We start from the raw sequence: 17,530 nt of genomic DNA, 5'->3' as shown, positions 1-17,530 counted from the left end.
TTCATATTAAAAAATTTTAAAAACCTATATTTAATATTTAATGTGATAAATTAATTTAATTTGTAAAAGTTTATACATATATTTTTTTTGTTTCTCTATTTAAAATTAAATTTTACGTTAAAAATTTTACGCATGTAAATAAGTATTTTTTATAAACTAAGTAAAATTGAAGTTGTTACTAAAAAAATAAAATTAGACTCCTATCTTAAATTTATGCATCTGTCACGAAATATAATGAATAATATTATTTTTTATAATAAAAGAGAAATAAAAACAGAAGAAAGGTAGAAAAGTTATATGATTGTGTGAAGAGAGGAAAGTTCATAGTGATATTGGAATTTGATTTTGACGTTGCAGTTTCGTTTGGTGATTTTGCTTATACCTTCCTCTGTTTTTGGATAGAGAAAGAGAGTTTTGCATCTATAGTTTTAGTCGGTTTTTGAAGGATAATTTCCCTTGTTGCCTCTTGTTGTCAACTCCAATGAGTTTATTTAGTTTTATTTCGTTCTATCTTCAGGTTGTTGTTAGTGTAAGAGTGAGTTTTTTTTTTTTTTTTATATGGTGTTGATGGGTTTGGTCAAGTTGTAAGAACTATCGTTTTGTTTGTTGGGAGGCTTTGTATATTGTTGATAATGGAAGCTTAGGGAGTTGTCACCACGTCTGGTAATTCAACTCCCTCAAGTAGGTGATACCGCAAGCTATTTTCTATTTCCTCTTCGTGATTTTTTTCTGTGTTTTACTCAACTTTAACATCTAAATGCTAGTGGATATTTGGTGATACGAAACAATTAGCCTTGGACTTTACGACAAATTTAGACCGAGCCTAACTTTTACTGCCAATTCGATGGAAACCCACGATAGTTTTTCGAAAAGAGAATTTCGAAACACATGACTTTAAAAGTGTAACTAGGTCCGAAGGCCTGTCACAAAATTCAAGGCGAAAATTTCACCGTTTAGGGAATCAATTTTATATTTTAATTATTTTTTTAGATATTTTTATAATTTTGCATATTATAGTTTTTTCTATTATAAATAACCTTTCCTTGACTATTTGAGACTCACTTCTCAATTTTTCAAGAATTTCAATAAGACTTTTCGCCTTCTAATCTCTTGTGTCTATTATCTCATCTTAGCTAAATGTTATTAGTTAAAACTCCTAACAAAGTCTAATGAGTTCTATATCATATTAGTATCAGAGCGAAGTTCGTCCAAAGCAAATAACCAAGAGGCGTGACTTGCTGCAATTGAGACATTTTTGGTAGAATTGAGGGAGATGATCGGATAGTTAGCCCTGTAGTAGGGAATTCACCAACCCACCACAGCCGAACACCCCCAGCCCGTTCCAAATCTTGTGACCGCCAATCTTGTGCCTGCAAATCCCTAACAGAATTATCAGTAAAGTTACAAGATAAAGATAGACCTTCAAAACTTTTCTGGTTCGTTGGATGTAGAATCTGTTTTTGATTGATTGGCGGAGGTTGAACATTTCTTCAAAATTATGAACGTGGAAGAGGATCGAAAGGTTTCGAAAAGGGGTGCAATAACCTAGTGAAATTCAGTTCCAAATGAACGCTATCAGAGGAGGCTACAACTCATATAAAACTGGGTGTTGATGAAGCAGATGATTAAGTAACTATTTTTCTCTAATGATCATGCTCAGGTTTTGTATAACCAATATCATGACTGTATATAGAGGAATCGAAGGGTAGATGAATATACCGAGAAGTTTTTGAGGTTACAAGCGAGGTGTGAAAACTGTGAGAATGAAGCCCAACAGGATGGCAAAAAGGACAGAAGAGCGTGTTGATTGGCAGCCACAATATCAGTATACCCAGAATTTTAATTATTAAAATTCTGGTTCGACAGGAATGTAGAAGTATAGAGTTAATTACGGTGGATAGCCTTCTAAGATTGTAAATTCTGGCAATTATCATAATACTATGGAATAAAGGAGAGACAGTAAGAGAAAAGCAGTCGCCACTACAGCAGACAAAGGAAGCAAAACCAATCCTTATCAGAAGCCAATGGGAGACATATGTTACTGCTGTAGGCAACCTGGTCATCGATCGAATAATTATCCAGAACATAGAGGAGTTAATAATGATCATCGACAGGTTAATGTGGTTGAGTAGGTGGATGAATCTGAGGAGGAAGTGAATGACGATGATGGATCTATTGCTGGTTTTGAAGATGGAGAGGTCACCTATATGACGAAGAAAATCTTATGTTCGACGAAGGAGAAGGATGAAACGCAAAGGAGGAAGATTTTCCAAGTAAAATGTCGAGTAGGAGAAGCCATTTGCAGGCTGATTATAGATAGCTGTAGTTGTGAGAATCTGATAGCTAAGAAATTTGTGGATAAATTACAGTTGCCTACATAGTCGTACCCTTCACCATACAAAGTCGGATGGATTAAAGAAGGTCCAACAATTGAAGTCAATAGAATCTGTAGCGTGCCTAACTCGATCAGTAAATATTACAGTGAACTTGTTCATTGTGATGTTGTAGATATGGATTATTGTGAAATTTTGTTAGGTCGCCTTTGGCAGTTCAATATTGATGCCTTGCATAAGGGAAAGGATAATTCATACATGTTCACATAGAATTAAAAGAATATTACTATTTTGCTTTCCGGTTCTGCGAAACATTCTAAAATGGAAGGGAAGAATGTTGTTGTTGTTTCCACAGGAGTGCAAAGGCTATTAGGTGCAGTTGAAAAATCTGGAGGCATACTGACTTTATTGGTGAGAGCAACAGGTGCAGTGGAGGATGCACTATTTTTACCACCACCCGTCAAATAACTGTTGAAGGAGTTTTCCAGGATAGTGGAGGAATCCTCCAAGCTCTCACTTTTGGGATATCCAACATCAGATTGATCTCATTCCTGGATCAAAATTATCGAATCTGCCTCATTACAAAATGAGTCCAAAGGAGAGTTAAATCCTCCAAGAACAGGTTGAAGAATTATTTAAGAAGGGGCATATTCGGGAGAGCATTAGCCCCTGTGGTGTCCTTGTCTTATTAGTTCCAAAGAAAGATGGAACTTGGAGAATGTGCGTGGATAGCAGGGCTATTAACAATATTACAGTTCAATATCAATTTCCTATTCCATGGCTGGATGACATGTTAGATCAGCTATTCGGGTCTAAAGTTTTCTCTAAGATCGACCTTAAAAGCGGCTATCACCAAGTTTTGATTAAAGAGGGAGATGAATGGAAGACAACCTTCCAAACTAAGGAAGGCTTGTACGAGTGACTGGTTATGCCATTTGGTTTGACGAATGCACTTAGCACGTTCATGCGACTTATAAATCAGGTTTTGCATCATTTCTTACGTAAATTTGTGGATATTTATTTTGATGACATCTTAATTTTTAGTCGCAGTGAGGAAGAACATTTACAGCACATTCGTCAAATCATGACAACCTTGCAATAAAGTGAGCTGGTTATTAATATAAAAAAATGCATCTATATGACGGAGCGCGTTCTGTTCCTGGGATTTATTGTTAGTGCATAAAGGATACATTTTGATGAGAAGAAGGTAGACGCAATACGGAATTGGCCCATTCCTAAAACTATTTCTGAAGTTCGCAGCTTTCATGGCCTTGCAGCTTTCATGGCCTTGCTACTTTCTATCGACAGTTTATCAGAAATTTCAACAGCATCGTTGCCCCTATCATAGATTATTTGAAGAAAGAGAGAGTGCAGAAATTTGCTTGGACTGACACTGCCAACAAGAGTTTTAAGGAGATTAAAGATAAGCTTACTTCTGCCCCTGTTCTTGCTCTACCTGATTTTGATAAACCGTTTAAGATTGAATGTGATGCTTGTGGAGTTGGGATCGACAGAGTGTTGTCACAGTCTAAAAGGCCTATTGCATTATTTAGTGAGAAATTGAATGAAGTTAGGAAGAAGTGGTCTACTTAGGTGCAGGAGTTATATGCAGTATTCCGAACTTTAAAAACTTAAGAGCAATATCTGATGGGGCGATAGTTTATTATTCACACAGATAATCAATTTTTAATTCACTTTAAAACTAAAAAACATGTGAATAAGATGCATGCTCGATGGGCAACTTATTTTGGAGTCTTTCATTATGTCATACAATATAAGGCTGGCCATGGTAATACGGTGGCAGACATTTTGAGTAGAAGAATTATTCTGTTGATTACAGTTAATTAGGAGGTTTGTGGATTTTGAATTTCTGAAGGATTTGTATGCTACAAATGATGACTTTGCTTATATATGGTCTAACGTCCAGGCTCACCAGCCTGCTGATAATTTATTGATACATGATGGCTTTTTTTTAAGGAGAACATGTTATACATTTCTCGATCTTTTTTACAGAAAAAACTGATTTCGATAAAATTTTTCGATTTTTAATTTTTTGTATCTATTATTTCGTCTTAATAAAATATTATTGATTAAAATTTCTGACGGAATCTAATTAGTCTTATATCATTTGGTGATTTATTGTTTATTTATGGTATCTCAGTTACACTGAAATTTCTGTCCAGTATTCGATGTTATAGAATGTAGTGTGCAGTTTTCATCGAATCTTCAGTCGTTTCAGTTGGTCTAACGTGTTAAATTGGTTAGATGAATTTTAATTTAATTTCTATTATTGATTTGATTGCATTGTTTTGGGCTAGCTTAAATCTTTTTAGATTATGTTTTACAGTGATTCTCATACTGTTGTAATTTTTTTCTAAGGTCCTTGTAAAATACGATAGTAAATAGTATTAAGTCAGACCAAGCCTTTTTTATTTATTTTTTTAATGAAATGAAAAGTAAATACAAATTAAAGAGGAATGCATGTGATAGAATCCATCACAATGATTTTAGAAATCAAATTTGCAATATTCAAATAAAATTTAACTTATCAAAATTGATATCGAGTTAAATTAATTTAAATAGTATTTTAATTAAAATATACTTTTAAAAATATTTAATTGTCCCATTTTAAAAAAGAATTAAATTAAAAAAAATCAACGAACCGCTATAGATCTAATTCCTTTTATCTAGCATTGATTTATTTTAAAATAAAAAAAAATTAAAATTTTTTTATATTTTAATTAAAAATAAATTAAATTCTCGTAAAAATTTTATTTTAAACAACAGTTTATCTTAAATTAAAACTTATTGATTTGGATTTGAAATCAGGCCACCAATAACATATGAGAGAAAAGAATAGCAAAATCTATTTGTATTATATTTTGTGAATACATTACATACATAATAAGGTTTCCCAAAAAGGTAACTAACCAAAACTGTATTTGACTATCAAAATGATAAATTTTTGGTTATGGAATTTTGATATGGACACTTTTTCCCCTCACAATCAATTAGTAAATTAATAAAAAATTAAATAATTTATAATAATTTAAAATGAATAAAAGAGGCTATTTTTTAAAACGAATGGGGTAATAAATAATTAAAAATTAATTTAAAATAAATTAATAAATACTTTTTAATTAATAAAATATTAAATAATAAACATCAATTTGAAAAAAGTTATTATTATTATTATTATTATTAGAGGTTTAGTGGTGGAAAAAGCTTTGTGAGGGTAGGGCAGTGTTTGGCTTATACTAAAATGCTGTGTGTAATAATGTGAGGCGCCCCGATTATCAAAAGTATGTGGGTGCCCGAATCAACAGACAGTCTCATTATGAAATAATCTTAGTGCGGTTGGTGGCACTGACGCTAAAGGCTAAATGAAGACAAAATGGAAATATTTGCATTTTCTGCCCCACGCTCCCTCCACCGTTTTCATTCACGCTCTTCTATTGTAATAAACTTAAAATCAATACTTTAATTTATTTTAGGGAATGCATTTATATTTTTTTAAATTAACCTCTAATTTTTTGAATAATTTTTATGCAATAAAAAATTAGTATTAAAAAATAAAAATTTAAAATGAATAAATAAATGTATAGCAAAATTACACTATATTTTTCAAAAAAATAAATAATTAAATAATTAATAAAAAATGATTAAAATTGTTTCACTTGTTTTGGCAGACAGGGAGGTTAGTAGGAGGAGGAACGCGCTTGAAAGCGAGAGTAGGATAGTAAACTTTTGCAATAGAAAATAAAAGCTGAGGCAGAGAGAGTGATAACGAGTCGGGCATTGAGTTGTAACCCGTTTCGTCCGGGTTATCAGCCTTTAACGTACTAGTAGACTACTAGTCTATAGGCCTAGACCTGGGGAGTTGGGTTCTTTGCAATTGATGGCTCTGATAAGGACCTGCCCCTTTTAATTACTGTGACACATTTGTCCATGCATTCCCCTTCTTGTTTACCTTTTTACCCTTCAACATTACCCTAATTATAATCAAATTAATTTTAAATTTTTCTAATGTTAAAATATTTACATTTTTTAATAATTTTATTTAATATAATTTATTTTATAAAAAAATTACATAAATTTTTATAAAATCATATAATAATTTAATTTTTTTTATGGCCGAATTGAGTGAGGTGTTGTCAAGTATTTCTCCATGGGACAATGAAAAAGGGTAGTTACTTATTGCTTTAGGCCTAAGAAAAGAGCTATAATTGCGTAGGTGAGGACACACTACACCTCCTTGTATTCTAAAGCCCAAAGTCAAAACTTGGCCAAGCAAATAATATAGTGTATTTTTTTTTTCCAGAAACTTCTGGTCTTTACAGCAAGCAGATATTATTTATTTGTAAATGACAAAAAAAGATTACTTTATCTTACATAAGAGTAATGATATATGTTATAAAAGTATATGAATAAATAGTAAATAATACAACATAAATGCAACTTAAATTAGGAATGGGTGAAGCTGACTAAATTTGCAACTTAAATTGCAAAGTCATAGGATGTCTTGTAGATGCTAGAACAGCAACATGAATGAAGAAAGAAAAAGAAAAAGAAAAAGGAAGATTAAATTAAGGATAAAAGAAGGGACATGAGAGAGATTAGGGAATGTGGATGAGGACAGAATAGACATCCTCCCGGAAATACAGGGATCCGTACACACAGCAAAAACCTTCCCTCTTGATGATGGAGGATTGTGCAATGTTGGGCATTGGGTGTTTTAACTACAAATTCCCCATGAAAAAATACTAGTAAAAGCTCCCATCTTTCTCTCTCTCTCTCTGCCACACATCACATCCCCAGCAGTCTCAGCGTTGCAGCAATGGCAGCAGGGCAAGGCACTGCTGCTCTGTGTCTCAGTCTTGCAGACGAGCAAAAAAGAGAAAGTAGATAACCCATTAAAAACTTTTTTAAGCACATAATAAGAAAAGCAAAAGCAAAAAACGAAATCAAAACCCTCTACTCAATTAATACCCATTTCAGCCCCAAATTTGTTTTCTTTTTTAAACTAAAAATTTAAGAGCTTTTTGATTTGATATCTTAGAAAAAGCTCATGAGTGAGAGAAATAGAGAAAAGGGTCTCTCTTTTTAAGAGTCTTGACTCACCCAACTCATCTCCCTTTTATTAAGCAAATGCCAAAGTTGCACTGCTGCAGCCATGAAAACTGGTCTCTTTTCTCTCAATAACCAAACCCACTTGCCTAAATCTTTTCCTTCTTCAACTCTGTAGTCTTGTTGGGAAGTTGGGGTTTGAGGGTAAAAATGGTGGGCATTATAGATCTCAATACCACGGAGGAGGATGAAACGACACCGTCTTCTGGGTCTTTGTCTTCTCCATCCTCGTCTTCTGCTTCTGCTTTAAGTGCTTCTAATTCAAGTCCTCCTGGTTCTTCTTCGGTGTGTTTGGAGCTCTGGCATGCTTGTGCGGGCCCACTCATATCCTTGCCTAAGAAAGGGAGTGTGGTTGTGTACTTCCCCCAGGGCCACTTGGAACAACTCCCTGATTTGCCGCTTGCTGCCTATGATCTCCCTTCTCACATATTCTGTCGGGTTGTGGACGTCAAGCTCCATGTAAGCTTATCACTATGAATTTCTATACCCTTCTGTTGCTGGATTTTTTGTGTTTCTAATCGGTTATTGGTCTTTTTAATTTGTGGGTGCAATTTAGTTTGTTTGGAAATCAAATGAAGAAGAATTCTCTGTCTGTTTTCTTTATATATAAAAACATTGTTCCATGCAATTTAGAGAATTAGACTTTTAATAGCTTTGTAGATGAGCAAAAGTAATGAGCAACTGCTATTGAATTTCCATCTATGTGTAATCTTATCTTTTTTCATTCTCACTGGGGCCAAATGGAGTTCTCGTTTTGCTGGCTTTGTGGTTAAATGAGCAATTTTGTTTGTTGTTTTTTTTTGTCCTTGGCAGGCAGAGGCATCCAATGATGATGTTTATGCACAAGTTTCTCTGGCTCCTGAGAGTGAGGTTGGTGTTGCTCTAATCATACATTTCATTAGATAGTAACTTTTAAGAAAGAGTTGTAATTTTGTACTCTGAATGATATAAAATGTTTGTCAATGGAGACCATTAAAAGGAAATATTTTACTTAACCTGGTAATTATTCCCAATCTATTTAAGGCATAAGCTTCAAAGATTCATTTTATTACGATTTAGAAGTTTTACTACCAAATGGGGAATCAAGCACTTGCCTACATGATTCTTTGAATTTAAAGTTTTGAATTGCATGTTGCCATTTTCTAATGCTCTCTCTTTTCCACCACCCCTCCCTTCTTTTTTCCCATATGTTCTGTGATTACCTGAAATTTATGAAATGAAGTTGATTTTAGTTCAAAAAGAGTAGTTTATTTTGTGTTGAATCATTGTCATGTATAGCAAATTGAGCAGATGCTGAAGAAAGGAAAAAATGAGGGGGATGGTGAAGAGGAGGACATGGAAGCAGCTGTGAAGTCAACAACACCCCACATGTTCTGCAAAACCCTTACTGCTTCTGATACTAGCACCCATGGAGGCTTTTCTGTACCTCGTCGAGCTGCTGAAGACTGCTTCCCTCCCTTGGTAATAATCATATGCCTTTTTTACCCAGCGTGTACTGACAGTAATCCATTGGTTAACTTTTTGTTTATCTTTTTTGTGCCATTTTAATTTGGAATCAGATGATTTCGGTGAAATTGTATGATGAATTAAGCAGTTTTTACCGTAGGATTATGCTCAGCAGAGGCCTTCACAAGAGCTCGTAGCGAAGGATCTCCATGGCTTTCAGTGGAGGTTCCGCCATATCTACCGCGGTATGCATTGTGTCATTATGCTTTGATAGTTGAGGCCATCTTTCATAGATCATGAATAAGCATATGCAGACTGGGATTTTAATGTATTTCATGCTGCCCAATTTGATGTCTTGAGTCTGTATTGTCCTTTCTGGTTTTACCAGGACAACCACGGAGGCATTTGCTCACTACTGGATGGAGTGCATTTGTAAACAAGAAGAAACTTCTCTCTGGAGACGCTGTGCTATTTCTCAGGTATGGAGATCCTGTTTGAAGGGAAATTATTAACAACCTGTTTGGTGATGCTTACTTTGTATCACATGTCAGGGGTGATGACGGGGAATTGAGACTGGGAATTCGAAGAGCTGCACAAGTTAAATGTGGTGCTACTTTACCAGCTTTATGTAGTCAGCAGTTGAATCACAGCACTTTCACGGACATAGTTAATGCTATGTCTACGAGAAGTGTTTTCAATATTTACTACAATCCAAGGTATCTTGATGATTGCTTATGGAAGTCTTGAGTAATTGCAGCAACACAATCAATTTTTTGGACCCTAGTGTGCAAACCTGCAGTTTGGAACTAGCAGAGAAATTATAAGCAAATATTACTTGAGAAATAAAATACGGTGCTTGCAGTCTATCATAGTCATTTCTAGATTGTGCTTACAAAGTTCGGTATGAAATTCTGTTGTCTGTACTCTAGGTTACATATGACCACTATGGTCCAATTGTTCCCTTTCTGATATATGTTTGTCTTTCTAGATAGTGCTCCTTTTTGTAATCACCTGGTCACTTCTGCAGCTTGTAGAAAACCCACGTTTCAAGACTTTCTGGGTCTTATTATTTTACATTAAATTCTTTTAGTCCCTAAATTGTTCAAGGACATTTTGCAGGTCCAGCTCGTCGGAGTTTATAATACCTTTACATAAATTCTTGAAGAGCCTTGATCATTCTTTTTCTATTGGAATGAGGTTCAAAATGCGTTTTGAAACAGAAGATGCAGCAGAAAGAAGGTTCGATGTGTTTGGCTTGTAACATTTCACTTGGCTTCATGTCAAAATGCTAACTGAAGTCTCTTTGACAGGTATACGGGAATAATAACTGGAATTAGTGACATAGATCCTGCTAGATGGCCTAGTTCAAAGTGGAGATGCCTTCTGGTATGCCTTCTTTACAACAATTTTATCTGTAAAATATGCCTTTTTTCCATATATTGTGGTGGAGACTTTCTCATAATTCTTATTTACTGAAAATAAGATTTATGCCTTGAGATTTAACAGTAACTATGCTCTTTGACTTGGAAAGATAGGTCTTATTTACATTCCAAGTATCGGATACTTATCCTATAGGAATCAACTATTTTGTTATATCATTGTGATTTGGCTGCAGTCCTTTCTGGTGATGCCAAGCATGCAAGATTCCTAAACAATAATAAATCTTGCATAGCATCACGGCTAGGATTTTCCCTTGCCTTTGATCAAAGAAAGTTTATTTTGTTTTTCCATGATTTGTTAGCCTTATTGGTTTGTGGCTCATTTTTTCAGGTAAGGTGGGACGATACGGAGACTAGCAGGCACAGTAGAGTTTCTCCTTGGGAAATTGAGCCATCAGGCCCTCTTTCTAGTTCTACCAGTTTTATGGCACCTGTTCTGAAGAGGAGCAGGTCTGGATTGCCTTCATTAAAGCCAGAATTTCCAGTTCCTGGTATATTCGGCATCCTCAAGAAACTCTGTGGTCATACCTAATTGTCTCTATGGTCCACAGTGTTATTTACTTGTCTTTAATGTTTTCCTAACAGATGGGATTGGTGTATCAGACTTTGGGGAATCTTCAAGGTTCCAGAAGGTCTTGCAAGGTCAAGAAATTTTGAGTTTTAACACTCTTTATGATGGTGTTGATCAGAATCGGCGTCCATCTGAAACGAGGAGGTGTTTTCCGAGCACAGTTAATGCTGGACTTGCTAAAACAAGAAATGGTGACAGAGGCCCAGTTGTGAACTCTGACGTTTCCCGTGAAAGCATAGGCTTTTGTGAATCTTTTAGATTCCACAAGGTCTTGCAAGGTCAAGAAATAATTCCAAGCTCATCATTTGGCAGAGCCTCAACAACTGCTACCGAGGTCTGTGAAAATGGTTGTTTTGGAATCTCTAATGGTGAGCAAGTGACACGCTCAAGAAATGGATGGTCTGCCATGATGCAGGGCTATAATACTCATATGCGCCCTTCCACACAGGTACCTTCCCCATCATCAGTTCTAATGTTCCAGCAAGCAAGCAATCATGTTTCATACCAAAGTCCAGCATACAATTTTAGTGAGCAGAAGGAGCAAGGAGCTAGCATTCAAGGTTGGTTTCATAATGCTGAAACATGTGGTGAAAAGCGCTTGTCCTCACATTCTGAGCGTATTATTGGAAGGAACGATCGTTGGGGCTCGAGTTCTTTTGGTATATCACATAACCATATTCAACATTGCATTTCACCTCTTGTAGCTCAATCAACATTTAAGGATGGTCAAGATATAGTGGCTTCATGTAAAAGCAGCTGCAGACTCTTTGGTTTCCAGTTGACGGAGGATAGACATGTAGCTAACAAGGATGATGACGGCCCCATTACCATGACATCTCTTAATCCTGGATCTTCCTTTCTGCCTCGAGCTGCAGAGCAGTTCCATCTGAAGCCTCCGGCAATAACCAATGCAGTTGGCAGCAACTGTACTAAAGTAAGCATCTATACTGAAACTGATATGCGTTTTTCATATTTCTTTGTGTGCACCAGTGTAGATGGACATAATATTCTGATTAGTGAAATGGATAGTTTATTGGGATTTCAAAGGCCGTCTCGTGGGGTAGAGATAGACTACGGAAGGTAATTTTTTTAGGGATTAAAAGATGCCAGTGAGATGATAATTAGTCGTTCTGTTCTAGAACGACCCTTACAGCCTAAAAATTCACTTGCATTTTCAATGCTGCCCTATTTCTGGAGAATTTTGCATGTGAACCTTGAAGTTGAACCTCTGCGATTCGTCGCAACCCTTTGCTGTGTGTTTGTCAAAGCTTGGTTTACTGTTTTTTGTATGATGAAACATTGTTGGTTTTTGTTTTGCAGGGGATTCTGCAACAGCATCCTGAAAATTATCATATATACTAATGAGCTAAGTAGAGGCGCAGCTGAGGCAAGAGAAGAGAATGCCTGCAGTTGCATGGATAATACATAATTAGCTTATTTCTGATGAAAGGAAAAATGTAATTAGTATCCTAATTTAACCCAGTTATGTGTGTCTAACTCCCCTGGTTTCTTGTGTTTGTAATATTTATTGGGTTCTAAGTGAGGAGTCTTGTTCATGAATTGTCTGTTCATTCTTGCTTGTTTAATCCTACATGGAAATTATTACATGTTTGTTTGTTCGATTCCAATATGAATTGCTGGTTTATGTTTTGTCTTGTACTAGCCTTGTGCGTAGGTGGCTCACCTGAAAGAGGCTGTTGTCGACTTCTCTTGTACTTGCTCATGGTCGTCGATTCCTCTTGGGCCCTGCTCTTCAAAATCTACTTTTTCCAAAAGCTGCTGCTCTCTCTCATTCTTTTTTTTTTCTTTTTAATTTTCTTTTAATTTCATTGATGACGAATTTCTCCATAACTCATTAAATTTTTTACCTTTTTTCAAATAACTTTAAAAAGCTTTACATTTTTTATTTTAAAATAAAAGTTTCTTCTTGTAAAGGGTAGATAAAACATATAAATTTATTATAAAATTATGTAGATTTAAATTTTTTAAGAAATTAACTGAATTTAAAATATAAATAAAAATGATTAATTATTACACACACATGAATTTCTCATGAATTTGTGGGCGAGCGTCCTTTTTTTTTTTTTTTTTTTTTTTTCCTTGGGCCTAAAGCCTATTCCTCTAAGCGGTTTAAGCCTCCATCAATAAAAAATCTAAAGCCTCTCAAAACTTTCCTCTTCATTTTCCCTGAGGAAAAAGCACTCTTTTAAGCAGAGCAAAAGCACAATACAGAATCAGTGAAAGGCGGCACAGATCATTGTCAATGTCCCCGAGTTAGGCCAGGCCATGAGCAAAAGAGTTGCCACACCGGCGGACGTGTGACCAACAGCAGCTAATAGAGGGGGAGTTCCTAGTTTGCGATAGGTTGTATAGTTTCGTGTTGTAGCTTGTAGATTTTGATTTTGAAATTAAAACAGAGCTTGCATCAGTAAAGAAATCTTTGTTTTGGATGCTTTTTACTGTTTATTTCAATTCTCAGCTGTGGATGTGCTGTAAAGTTTCCAATGCAAATAACATTGAAAGGGTTCAAAATGCTGGTGTGCAGGAAGTGGGAAACTTGGAAATTTTGGTGCTGAAAAAATTGACCCCAGGTTAGAGCTTGTGCTTTGAAGTTTAATTTTTGAAAGCATGCCTTGCGTGTTTTTCATGCTTTTTGTGCTTTTGAAGTTGAGAATCGAAAAAGAAAGAAGGTCTCACAGCTCAATGGTTAATATCCAATCCTTGTACATACAATATTGCGAAGATTGTGTTTTTCTCCGTCATCACGATTACGGAAAGATTTGAAATCTAATTAGCCATGGTGTCAAACATTTTCTGATTATGTCAAAAATTTTTTATTGCAACCATTAATTGTATCAATTCCGATTGAAATTTACCCCTTATACCTTGTTCACTGCTTTAATAATTTGGAATTTTATCCCATTTCATGTGGCGTAGCATTTTATCGGTTTGATTTTGATAGGGTGAGCATTTCGTCAGTTTAGTTCAAAATTGAACCGAATCGAATAAATAAGAAATAAAATTTTAGTATTTATGAAAATTAAATCGAATTAATTTTATCAGAAATTAAATTAAATTAAACATGTCTGATTCAATTCGATTTGATCAGTTTAAAATTTTAATTATTTTTTTTATATTTTATATTTTATTTTTAATATTTTAAAATTTATTTAAAATATTTTAATCTTAATATCTAATCTCTATATTATTGAAAATAATATACTATTATTATTAATCGTTTCGGTTTGATTTTTTAATTTTTTTTATCAAAATTGAATCGAACTAAAATAATCAAAATTTTTAAAATTAAAAATCAAATTAAATCGAATTGAAATAAATAAAAAATTAAATTAAATTCTTAAATTCGATTCGATTGATTTTTTCAATTTAAAAGTCAAGGTGATTCTATGGACTATATAAATATTTATTTTATTTTTAATAGTAATTGCACCAATTGTTTTTTTTTTAAATTATTTTACCCTTTTTAATTTTTGTCATATTTATTCTTTAATTTTTAAATAATTTAATTTTTATAATATTATAACGTCTAAACTTCACGTATTATAAGAATTAAGTAAAAAGGAATTAATAATTAAAAGTAATGTGACGTTGCAAATTTTTAGCCTTTTATTTTTAGATTTTGTATTTTCAAAAGTGATACTATAATTTTGGTTTAATGCTAAAATTTGTGGGACCCAATTGTCACGAGACGTGATCTAATCAACAATGTGTTAGCGGAAAAATTAGACTAGTCTTTGATTTCCAATTCTCTCTCTAAGTGTCGGTCTCCCATGAATCATTTTTGAGGGATGTGTAGAAAATCTTATTTATTTATTTTCGATTATATTATTTATGTTGTGGATGACCAGTTCTTTGCAAGGTTCTGGTTCCACGTAATGTATATATAGCCGGTAGGAATCTGTCTGCTAAGCGGTGACGTAGAGCCACGTTACACACAGTCTCCGTGACGTAAAACAAAGCGTAATCGTCGTTGACGTTAGAGTCTTCGTAATTATCCCCTATATATATATGTTTTTTCTTTTCTGGAAACATTCATCCCCCTATTAAATCACTCGCATAGCCATTATAATCTTCCCCCAATCAATTATTCCTTTAACAACAGAAAAGCTTTTCGATCAATCTCATGCAAGAAGCAATCCCATTTAGAACACGCATCCCGTCCACCGCCATTGCAGGCGGAAACCGGCAACTTTCTCCGACCGGTAGTGCCAGCAGTAATGGTAGAAATGTACTCGTATCAGCCAATAGAGAAAATTATGTCCAGAAATTGGTCTTAGAGAATTCAGTTATAGTGTTTGGGAAAAGTGGGTGTTGCATGTGCCATGTCATGAAGAGACTGCTGCTAGGGCTTGGTGTGAATCCCACCGTATTCGAGGTGGATGAGAATGAAGAAGCGGCTGTGATCAATGAGTTATCGAATATTAGCTGTAGTAAAGACGTCGGAGAAGGTGAAGTGCAGTTTCCGGTGGTTTTTGTGGGTGGGAAGTTGTTTGGTGGACTTGAGAGAGTTATGGCTACTCATATCTGTGGCGAGTTGGTTCCTATTCTGAAAGATGCTGGGGCTTTGTGGTTATGACTGGACTGCTGCTCTTTTTTCCCCTAATTTTCCTTTAATCATCTTCTCTAATGTTTTAAGTATGGGTTCTTTCCCTTAAGAAATTTCAGATGGAGGAATTATATATATACGTCTTCTTATTTTGGTAGACTTGAGAATGATGAGGTTGTAGATCATCCAAATTTTAATTAGTTTTGATTTTGATGTAGATTATATAGGTAACTTGTCTTGGATTTGGACGTGGATTTAGGCTCTGCATAGAAAAATATTTTGTTTTATATTTTTAATCTTTAAAATATCTAGAAAAATTAAAGCTATTTTTAAAGAGTTTTAAAAAGTCATTTTCTAAATTTTAAAATTTATCAATATCAAATAATAAATGTATTTAAATACATATGTGAGATTTAAAATTCTATTACCAGTCCTCAATCTTCAATTTTTATTTTGAAAAAAAATTTATTAATATCAACGATTCAACTATTTTTATCTTTACACTCCACCGTACGCATTTCTCTAATTTATAAAAATTAATTATAATTTAAGAATATTTGATTGGTTTAATTTAATTTATTGAGATGATATTTTCAGTTTTAGAGAGGTTTTAATTTTGTAGTTGTTAATGTTTACCTCTGAATTTTTGTGTTTTTGAATCCCTTTATCTAGACACAGTTGCCAAATTTATGGACATAGTCAAACTTAGCTCCAAACTTTGAAGAAACACGTAAAAATCCAAAATTAGGTTTGTTGGAATTTTTTGGGTACGTGTTGCATGCGTTCAATTGTTTTCCACCCTTCATATTTTATTTAGAAAATATGATGATTATGACCCTAATTACCCTTTTAATTTTAAAATAAATAAATTTATTTTTTTTAACAACTAAAGCCCTGTACTTTTTTTTAAAAGCAATCATCATCTTAATCCCACCAATCTCCCAAGGCAAAGATCACAGAATTTGCCTGAATTTGAAACGCAGCCAAGGCAAGCCCATGACATTATTGGGCCACGTTAAGAATCCGTTTCCATTTTTTTTTTAAACTAATTCTTTCAGAAAAACTATCAAATTTAAAATTTTAACTTTGTATATTAAATTTGTAATCTAATTAAAATCATATAAAAATTAAGAGAATTCACAAAACATCTCTACTAAGTAACAAATCAAATAAATTGTGTGTTAGACGTGAGAAAAGAAATTATTATTTACATTGATATCGTAGCCAAGACAGTTGGAGCCACCTAGCTTTTAACTTTTAAAAGATTAATTATTCGTTATTTTCAAGAGCTTTCCATAATCTGCCTAACTCACTGATATCATACCAGCTTGAGCTTTCCTGCAAGTACTGAATGAGTTTTAATTCAATAATCATGTGCAAGCGTCTCTGTTCTCCCAATGTCATTTTCAACATAATCCCCCAAATTGTCGCAATCAAAAAAATGAAATAGAAAATCCAAGGACCATGCAATTTTCTTTATTCGGTTAAATTGTACGGTCGGAGTAATTGCCCTGAAATTTCCCACCTCGGATTAAACTACAGAGTTGTTTATCATCTGAATCTGCAACTATAGTTTACAGGAATTTTAGAATCAAAATTTCCAACTTAGCTAACTCTAAATATTATTCCATGTGAAAACAATTGGATAAATACAAAAATCATATATATATATATATATATATATAGGTAGCTGACCATGCAGCCAATCAAATCCTAGGTTTCAAGTCCATTTACTGCAGATTCTGATGTAAATCTACACAAATCCAATAACAACAATGCATCGATGGACCCAAAGTTCACCTAATCCTACAGCCTCAAAGAATATTTCATGCAGCAAGCTTTCAAATAAACTACTGCATAGAAAAATGACGTTCATTTGAAATCGTAAACAAAATCTGCATGAACAGGGCAGCTCAAAAGCCAACAAGAAAATTTTTTAATGAAAATAGTGAAATGGGTTTTTTTTTTTTTTTTTAATTAGCTAGGAAGAATAAAATCGTTAGTCCGAATCACAAACCAACATTGATATGCTACGTAAAATATTGGT

At 34.0% G+C, this 17,530-nt stretch overlaps 2 protein-coding genes across 3 annotated transcripts; both read left to right on the top strand.

Annotated features, from left to right (window-relative positions):
- The first annotated feature begins 6,967 nt into the window (after window positions 1-6,967).
- Window positions 6,968-12,571, top strand: LOC110605370 (auxin response factor 3). 2 transcript variants are annotated; one of them, XM_021743894.2, is made up of 11 exons: window positions 6,968-7,919; window positions 8,274-8,330; window positions 8,751-8,921; window positions 9,067-9,151; window positions 9,295-9,385; window positions 9,458-9,622; window positions 10,026-10,145; window positions 10,217-10,292; window positions 10,677-10,836; window positions 10,931-11,850; window positions 12,237-12,571. In XM_021743894.2, exons 1-11 carry the CDS (start codon window positions 7,611-7,613, stop codon window positions 12,276-12,278), a joined length of 2,196 nt encoding a protein of 731 aa, XP_021599586.1. In that variant the 5' UTR covers window positions 6,968-7,610; the 3' UTR covers window positions 12,279-12,571. The 2 variants fall into 2 exon arrangements, with proteins under 2 accessions (XP_021599586.1, XP_021599585.1); XM_021743893.2 differs by having other exon boundaries at window positions 6,970-7,919; window positions 8,739-8,921.
- A 2,413-nt stretch (window positions 12,572-14,984) lies between these two features.
- LOC110605518 (glutaredoxin-C9) lies at window positions 14,985-15,640 on the top strand. The gene has a single exon (XM_021744132.2). It carries the CDS (start codon window positions 15,061-15,063, stop codon window positions 15,511-15,513), a length of 453 nt encoding a protein of 150 aa, XP_021599824.1. The 5' UTR covers window positions 14,985-15,060; the 3' UTR covers window positions 15,514-15,640.
- Window positions 15,641-17,530: the final 1,890 nt, after the last annotated feature.

Source organism: Manihot esculenta, chromosome 17 (assembly GCF_001659605.2).
Source record: "Manihot esculenta cultivar AM560-2 chromosome 17, M.esculenta_v8, whole genome shotgun sequence".
Classification (NCBI taxonomy): Eukaryota; Viridiplantae; Streptophyta; class Magnoliopsida; order Malpighiales; family Euphorbiaceae; genus Manihot; species Manihot esculenta.
This window is presented reverse-complemented; position numbering and strand designations above follow the sequence as displayed.

Bases quoted from the DNA above. Each gene is read 5' to 3' on its own strand.
- LOC110605370 (XM_021743893.2), top strand. From the start codon at position 7,611: ATGGTGGGCATTATAGATCTCAATACCACGGAGGAGGATGAAACGACA. The intron at 9,623-10,025 runs GTATCTTGATGA...GACATTTTGCAG, and splicing joins AATATTTACTACAATCCAAG to GTCCAGCTCGTCGGAGTTTA. The intron at 10,293-10,676 runs GTATGCCTTCTT...TCATTTTTTCAG, and splicing joins CAAAGTGGAGATGCCTTCTG to GTAAGGTGGGACGATACGGA.
- LOC110605518 (XM_021744132.2), top strand. From the start codon at position 15,061: ATGCAAGAAGCAATCCCATTTAGAACACGCATCCCGTCCACCGCCATT.